The 8539-nt window shown below is 39.7% G+C and overlaps 1 protein-coding gene across 4 annotated transcripts in view; it reads right to left on the reverse strand.

Annotated features, from left to right (window-relative positions):
• Window positions 1-790: 790 nt before the first annotated feature.
• The window catches only part of LOC109472034 (leucine-rich repeat and death domain-containing protein 1-like), a 14697-nt gene continuing 6948 nt past the window's right edge, over window positions 791-8539 (reverse strand). For 3 of the 4 annotated variants that reach the window (XM_019771604.1, XM_019771603.1, XM_019771605.1), the window contains 9 exons: window positions 7674-7829; window positions 7305-7378; window positions 6985-7158; window positions 4146-4443; window positions 3756-3901; window positions 3416-3465; window positions 2590-2745; window positions 1865-1941; window positions 791-1613 (listed from right to left, as the gene is read on the reverse strand). In XM_019771604.1, coding sequence (XP_019627163.1) covers window positions 1593-1613; window positions 1865-1941; window positions 2590-2745; window positions 3416-3465; window positions 3756-3901; window positions 4146-4443; window positions 6985-7158; window positions 7305-7378; window positions 7674-7829 — 1152 coding nt within the window. In that variant the 3' untranslated portion in view covers window positions 791-1592. The remainder of the gene's footprint in view (window positions 1614-1864; window positions 1942-2589; window positions 2746-3415; window positions 3466-3755; window positions 3902-4145; window positions 4444-6984; window positions 7159-7304; window positions 7379-7673; window positions 7830-8539) is intronic. The other variant, XM_019771606.1, reaches the window with a different exon arrangement.

The raw sequence follows: 8539 nt of genomic DNA on the forward strand, positions 1-8539 counted from the left end.
TAACAGCATTCCCACACAGGAAACACTCCTGTCCATTGGTGCTTAACATCATCCACACACAGGAAAAACACACCTGTCCTTGGTGCTGAACAGCATCTACACACAGGAAAGCACTCCTGTCCTTTGTGCATAACACCATTCAAACACAGGAAAAACACTCCTGTCCTTGGTGCTGAACACCATCCACACACAGGAAACACTCCTGCCATTGGTGCTGAATACCATCCACACACAGGAAAACACTCCTGTCCTTGGTGCTGAACACCATCCATACACAGGATAAACACCCCTGTCCTTGGTGCTGAAACTATCCACACACAGGAAAACACTCCTGCCATTGGTGCTGAACACCATCCACACACAGTAAAACACCCCTGTCATTGGTGCTGAACAGCATCCACACACAGTAAAACACCCCTGCCCTTGGTGCTGAACACCATCCACACACAGGAAAACACTCTTGTCCCTGGTGCTGAACACCATCCACACACAGGAAAACACTCCTGTCCTTCATGCTGAACACCATTCACACACAAGTGAACACTCCTGTCCTTGGTGCTGAACACCATTCACACACAGGTGAACACTCCTGTCCTTGGTGCTGAACACCATCCACACACAGAAGCATTTGCAATGAACAACGCTCCACTATCTTGAAAACACGGACCGACTGTCAGGGCCTTTTCAGAACAAACCATGGTTCATTTAACTGGGTCGTTAAAAACTTGGGGTCAAATTTACCATGGTTGGTAATCAAGTCATTCAATAATGATCTTGAACCACACTTGCACATTATTCTGATCTTTATGACATTGCAGAACACTTTGCACGTATGATTGAAATCACATCGTACTTGGATTGACTACAAAAATTACATCAACGTTACGCAATGTTACTAATAGTCTCTGTTTGTGATTTCAATCAACCTATTCTTTTTCCAGATGGTTTTGTGGTTTGTATGTACAGTATGGCTTGTAACATAACTATACCTCCACCAATAAGTAAGCTTTAAGATCTCTATGTCTGACAATGTCCAATCAGCATATGTTCTGATTGTTAGCGAAGTGTTCCAAAGTCAATGTCATGTTTCTGTAATGGTAGCAAACCGATGGAATAATTTACAACTTAAATTGTTATGTTGAGATCCTCATGATGTTATTCGATTTGTTTAACATCTTGTCACACCAAACGCTTAACTTAATGTACCATGGGGTAATAAGAACTTGGTGATATAAATCAATATTTACGTTTTGTGCCTGATGGTGTACTTCGATACCTACACTGATAACTGTGTATAATAAATATAAAAAAAATATTTGTTTGTAGATACTCCAATGGTACCAGTGATGTGATAAAACCATCTACATGAAACTGTGACATTTCACAAATAATGATATTATTTATAAAAAACTAATAATTGATGATATTGTGTAGGTGAATATCGGTTGTGGAAACTACCTAGCAAACAAGATCACTCGTCCACGAGTCTAGACGTCATCCTCTGGCTCTTTTCGGGAGACGGTCTACAGCATACATTATACTTGATTATACAGTGACAGAAGAATCGTTGTACATGCCAGTTATCTGTAATATTACTTCGTGTTGACTGTAGCCTGTGGTAAAGCATAGAAAAAAGAGTTAGTACTCTATTTTATTTACACAACAATTATAAGTACTTCATTCTCAAGTCACAAGTCTATTTGTGTCTATTATGCTGCTGCAATGTTATCTTTTCATTCTGAAATCAACAGCGTTGCCTAATAGTTGCATATCCTAAACTGATTGTATTTTATCATTACATAAAATTTAGAAAGGAAATAAAAGTGCAAACTCTATCTTCTGATGTTTGAAGTGAGTGTTGTACCTTCAGCTTGTCCACAGTGATAATGGCCTGTCGAATCTCCTCCAGGTTAAACATGTTCTGGAGTTGTTTAGCACAGTCTACACAGGAGAGAGACACAGAATTCAAGGCATGTTTCTTAACTAATAATATTCACAATGTTTCTGTATTGTACTGGAGTACTGGAGCAGCAACATCCATGGTTACCGTATAAAAGAAGAATACGGTAACGACTGATGTTCAAAGAAGGCCTGTTGTTTTTTCTTTGAATTTTTTGGTAAGGTCATGTAATAACGGACATATCTCATGAATTATAGAATGTAATACTTCCTAAAGAAAACATACAATAGATTAGCTTTAGTATCATTGTCAAATGTCAGACATTGTGGATTAGTTCTGTTAAAAATTATATTTTAGTATAGCTATGTATCTACACTTGTTGTTTCTTCTTTGCCAAAAATTGTACCAGTTAAAGTTCTTGATTAATAAAGTTGATTGATTGATTGATTGATTAATTGATTGGTTGATTGTTTCAAATACAAATGAAGCTCAGTACTAAATAACACAAAATGCTACAGTTGTTATGTGTATCAAGGCGTTCTGCAAAAAGATATGGTCCTTCTTAGCAACGATAAACAAGGCACAAATATTTCCGATTGTTAACTTCCTTTGCTAGCATTAAAGCTCAAAATACCCTGTATTATCAGGATAGACACAGATGTCTTACTACAACATGCAGCTATCCTCACCATTGAATTCCGGCCTGTCCTCCGGGTTCTGACTCCAGCATTTTTGCATCAGTTCGCTCACTGACGTCACGTCCTCCCGGTCTGTGGGGATCAGCCTCAGGTCAGGTCGTTGACCCGTGGTGACCGCCACGGAGATCAGGGCGGAATTGACAACAACTGGTAATACACATAGATAGTAACGAAAAGTCACAAGAAAAAAATCTGCACTAAAGCAAAATGTGGAATCCCTTAGGGAATTAAAAAGTATCGTTACATAGCCAGAAGACATTGACCAATCAGAAGGCTCAATTGGTTATTAGGCCTTAACCTCAACGTTTTTGACCGTAGCATTATATAGATGACAGGGCACTAAAACTAGTGTTAAGATGTGTGGTATTTATCCATTAAAACGGATTTTAATTTATTTTGAATACTGTATCTAGAAATACAACACATTACAAATTATATTAGTGAAATATAAATAGAAATTGTCTAAACATAATCTTTAAAAGTGCTATTGTTCCGATTTCACGTGATCACTGTTTTTCTGTTCACACCATCTTGTTTTACGTAAAATATAATGTGAGAGTTCTTTTTAGCCATGGGGGACTTGAGAAAGGAATCTGTGTCAAATGTTATGTCAGTTGGATAGGTTATTTGATAATAACGTTAATGCCCCGTTTTATCCTCGGTGTATATGGTGAGATAATCCCCGGTCAGGTACGATAACCACCGCATCAATTCGGTTTATTCCATGGTTATGGCACCTGATCAGGGATAATCTCACCATATACACCGACGATAATGCGGGGCATTAATCCCTCTTTAAATCATGAACTTCACTCACGTGCATATGGTTGCTCTCTGGTAACAATCGCCGACAGCATCACACCAAAACTGAAACCAAATGACATGTACATCAATTCATCAAATATGAGCATGAAATAAATACATGTAAAACAAGGAAGCCTTCACCAACATGAAATGGAGGAACAAAATCACGAAAAAATCTGATTCCAAAAGTTTATCTTTGAAACATTGATTCCTCTTCAGGACTGTACCGGTTGTGAATGGCATCTTAGTAAGTGGCTGCAATAAATGTTTTGACCTATCAAATTTTGGCGTGGTTTCAAAAGGAATATTCTTCCAAAATTTTAGTATTTCTGTAACGTTTCATTATTTTGTACCTGTACACATCAAACTTAGTGGTTGGAGCGAGGTTGATGTCAGCGAAGTACTCCGGTGGCGCATGCGTGATTGTGCCACCTCCCGGGCTTGTTTTAGTGACGACCCGAGATTTGGCCTTCCACTTGGACAAACCAAAGTCTGAAATCTGATTTAAAAGAAGATATGAAAATTAACGGTGTACAAGAAACTTTATCCTGTTTGGAGTGAACCCTTTATTCAGATGCAGTGTTTTGTTTCACTCTAGGAAAGAAAATTGTGCAATTGCTATGATAACGTAAAACCGATGCCCCTAATAGAACTTTGTTCAGTATTGTATAAACAAATGTAAGTCAACGGCGATTCTTGCAACATAGTCAATTAAAATATAAATACAGTTGTAAGTCGTGTACCTTCACGTGAAAGTCCCCATCCAGTAGCACGTTCTCTGCCTTCAGATCACAGTGGATGATCTGCGGGTTCTGGCAGTGCAGGAAAGTCATCCCCAGGGAGATCTCGTGCGCCATTCTCCACCTCAGGGCCCAGGGCACGTCCACATCCTGCAGTAGCCCGGCCAGAGAGCCGTTCTCCATGTAGGGCATCACGATGGCGATGTTTGGATCCAGACAGACCCCCAGCAGACTGATGACGTGGTCTGAGCGGCTTCCCAGGTTCAGTTTCCTTGCCTCAGAGTACACCTGTTCTTGCTCACTTAACGCACAAAAAGAAGTAACAGTTACCCAAGCAACTGGATATGTGGAAACGGTTCGACGTTTCAGGTAGCATCTACTACGGACAGGTAACCTTTCGTCAAGGACACTAGAGAAATTTTAGGAATGTAGGTTTAGAAGCATGATGCTAGTTCTTGCTTATAAACCTGCATTTCTGCACAATATCTTTTGTGGGCATGGTGGCCTTGAAAAGGGGCACTTAGGTGCACCTCTTCAACCATGCCCTCCATGTATATTATGTATGTGGTTAATTGTAATAAATAAGTAAATAAAATAAAAAATAAATAGTGTCTTTGACGAAAAGTAGAAGGTGCTACCTGAAACGTCTGACCGTTTACAAATCATACTCAGTTGCTTGCGTAGCTGTTTTTTTCGCGTATCTTATTACCTGGATGTCTAACCTTCACCGACGTATTAACCCTCAACAGAACACCTTCCCGGACTGATTAATCTGTACACCTGGGGTCCGCGCGGACCCCAGAGCAGTTTTTTGCTAATTTTTAGAAATTATCAACATGCTACCAGCTCAATTGTTTTGCAAACTGATGTGGGAACCTCTGTGTCCACATTACATACAAAAATCATACATTTTGAACTTTTTCTAGTTTTTGGTGAAGAAAAGAAGACAAGAAGAAATACCCGATTTTTAAACCCATTTCAGACTGAAGGGGCTTTTGAGGCCCAACTTTGATCTCAGATAGCGGCTAAACGGCTAAGGCTAGAAGTATCAAATTTGGAGACCTTTCCTAAAATGTCTCTGGAAAAAAGTTCATATTAGTTTAATACTAGTAAGTTGATGTTTTTTTGTGTTGCCATGGCAACGGGTTTCTGGCAGGCATTTTTTTAAATAAAAGTAATTTTGGTTTAAACATAAAACTTTTCTGAGTTTTATATTAAATTACACTTCTTTTCCAACATTAATAACATCTTACATAATTAAATATAAGTTAAATCATTTAACCCTACCTAGACCGGGCTTTTTTTTGACATGGGGGGACCGGGGGGGAGCTCTTTTGACCCCCCCTAAGAACTCGCGAACGGTATGTCGTATGACCACCAAATTCTCAGAGAATGGTGTACTAGTAAAAATTTATCATATCTACAATTTTTATGTCGTTATGACGTAATATGACGTCATTATGACGTCATTAATGTGATTTTATTGGCCAAAACCGTCTAAATAGGTTTTTCCCTGAAAACTAAATGGTATTCAACATACCTGTACCAAAAGTGTTCATGACAGAATATTATGGTGTACTAAGTCTTATGTTGCCCATAGCAACACCGGTGACGTCATAAAATGACGTCATACATATTTAAGATATCCGCCATCTTGGATCATCAATCTTGAATTTTCAAAAATAGTTTTTTTTCATGATAAAGCCTGAAATACATTGTAAACATACTAAAGACCTTCATTTAAACATTTTTTGGAAAAAGAAATGGAAGTATTGATGAAATTTTAATGAAAATAACCTGTATATACCTGTTCTAATGATATGGTCCGCCATCTTGGATTTTGGCCAATGACGTCATTAAATTAGCATAAATTATGCATATTTAATGATAAAATTTACATAAAATTATATGGGATGTTATTAATATTATAAACCATGAGTAACTTGACATAAAACCCATAAAATTCTATTGTTGAAACAAAAAATACTAAATTTAGCAAAAAATGCCTGTCAGAAACCCGTTGCCATGGCAACACAAAAAATTATTATCTTATTCCAATGAAAGAGAATTGTTGCCAACAATATTCTAGGAAAAGTCACCAAGTTTGACCGTTCTACGGCTAGCCGTTCAGACGCTAGGTGACATCAAAGTTGCCGCGGGCACTTTTAGCCCCCCCCACCCCGGTCTAGGTAGGGTTAATATGCATAGAATATGCTAATTTGATGACGTCATTGGTCAAAATCCAATATGGCGGACTATATTATTAGATCTGACGTCATATGACGTCATAATTACACCAAAGTTATTAAAATTTAATTCTATTACTACACCATTCTCTGAAAACTCGGTAGACATACGATGAGTGCATAAAAACATATAAAAACGGAAATAAGGTAATGTATAAGAACGCCAGTGTATCCATTATGATCGAAACCCGGCTGGGGTCCGCGCGGACCCCAAAAGTTAATCAAATATAATTTGTTTTATAAATGGTGGAAATGGAGTTTTCTGCACTGTATTGAGAGACAACTTTGTGGGTGACAATTACCTAAAATTTCAGAAAAAAATCTTCAGAAACAAAAAAGATATTACTGAATATATAGTGCTGGGGTCCGCGCGGACCCTCGGTGTACTGTTTAGGGGTAAAGAAACATTGTCATGTGTGTTATCAGTGTTATCGCTATCTTTATGGAAAACAATTCAAGTTGCATACTAAACTGGGTCAATTACTAACTGTCTGTTGTTCCGTGTAATATACGTAGATCAAAATGATTATAAGTAAATTGGATGTAATAATTAGATATCGTTCAAAGCCAAAGGAAAAGGAAAACGAAACTCTGACCTTCCTTCAAATTCTCGAGTAAGCAGACATTTGACGGCCACGTCCTGTCTCCAGTCAAGATGCCGGGCTTTCATCACGTAGGCGAACCCCCCACGGCCGAGAATGGACTGTTTTTCCAGCCGTTCAAAGTCCACAATGGGGAACCTGCGGTCAACCGTCACACTAGGGTATCTGCTTTGGGGGGAGGGGGAGGTAATAAGAGGTAATATAACGTTGGCAACAGTATGGGTATTTTACGTGACGACAAATCTAGAAAATATAATGTAAATTAAAAGTAAAGCAGAGCCATGAAAACGTAATACTATGCTTTTAGTTTGTACCTGTTCGGCGGCTCATCTTCCTCTTGGCCACCAACGGCACCAACTACTGGTTCATGCCCCTTGCGACGTGGGGTCTGAAAATGATGCATGACTTACAGTAACTGTATTGTGTATATATGCATTAATTTGATTGAGTATTGTGCCATCTATTTCATGGATATTTACAACAACATTAAAGTTCGCTGTGCTAGCAGGTGTAGCATTAGTAAGATATTCGGTCTACACGCGAAACGCCCTCGATTTCACACATGTATAGTTGCCAAATGGTTACCGGTATCGGTTCACACATAGAAACGCTATAAATGTTAATTCAAAAGTAATCTTTGTCTAAGTTAAAAGTTTGAAGCAAACATAACATCATCAACCCACCCTGGGTGTCGATACAAGCTGCCCCACCAGCTGATGAAAGCCCAGGTCTCTCAGGTGCTGCTCCAGGGCGGGAATTGTGGCCGCCTCACCTGCCTTCTCTCTCCACCGCACCAGGGTCTGGTACACCTGGTCAGGAACGTCATCTGGGGTGGATTCCTGAATAACAGACATAAAGGAAGATGTCACCAAGCTGCTCAGAGTCAAACAAGCTGGTCAGAGTCAACCATGCCGGTCTAATCCGGTCAGCCGTTCCCACACAAAAGATCGGGGACGCGAGGTGCATCGTTGAAAAGCAGGGCGTAACTGAACCAAGTCGGATAGGGAGTGTCCGTTTTCCCACTGTGTATGTGGTAAATTTGACCGGATCCCTATTTAGCCCGCTCGATCCGGACAATTTCATCCCGGTGGGAAAAGGGCCCAAAGCCATCTAAGTCGACGCTGTTTCTGGTGTTTATACATACTAGGAATGTTACCGGTGCAATAGCCGGGTGGGGAGTGGTCGCCTTGCATTCGGTAGGCCGTGAGATAGATCCCCGGCCGAGTCATATCAAAGATACCAAGTATGTACTCTCTGCTTAGCACTTAGCATTGTAGGAAACAGTATGGGAGTTAAACACAAACCACTACCAGCGGACTAGCCCCCTGCTGTAGTGATAGCACTGCTGTGTGGCCCGTGGCAATTAAAAAACAGAGATGGGCGCCGCCTATGCGTCACTTGATGCGGGAAGGCTCTTTAATTTTAAAAGGCATCTTAGCATGCCTGAGAACAGCTACATTGGTGACATAATTATCCCACTTGAAATAAAGAATACTACGTTAGTTACGCATGTGAAATGCGTTTTTTTTTTATAGCGAGACCACGTTTC

Source organism: Branchiostoma belcheri, unplaced genomic scaffold (genome assembly GCF_001625305.1).
Source record: "Branchiostoma belcheri isolate BF01 breed outbred unplaced genomic scaffold, Haploidv18h27 scaffold262, whole genome shotgun sequence".
In the NCBI taxonomy this organism is placed as follows: Eukaryota; Metazoa; Chordata; class Leptocardii; order Amphioxiformes; family Branchiostomatidae; genus Branchiostoma; species Branchiostoma belcheri.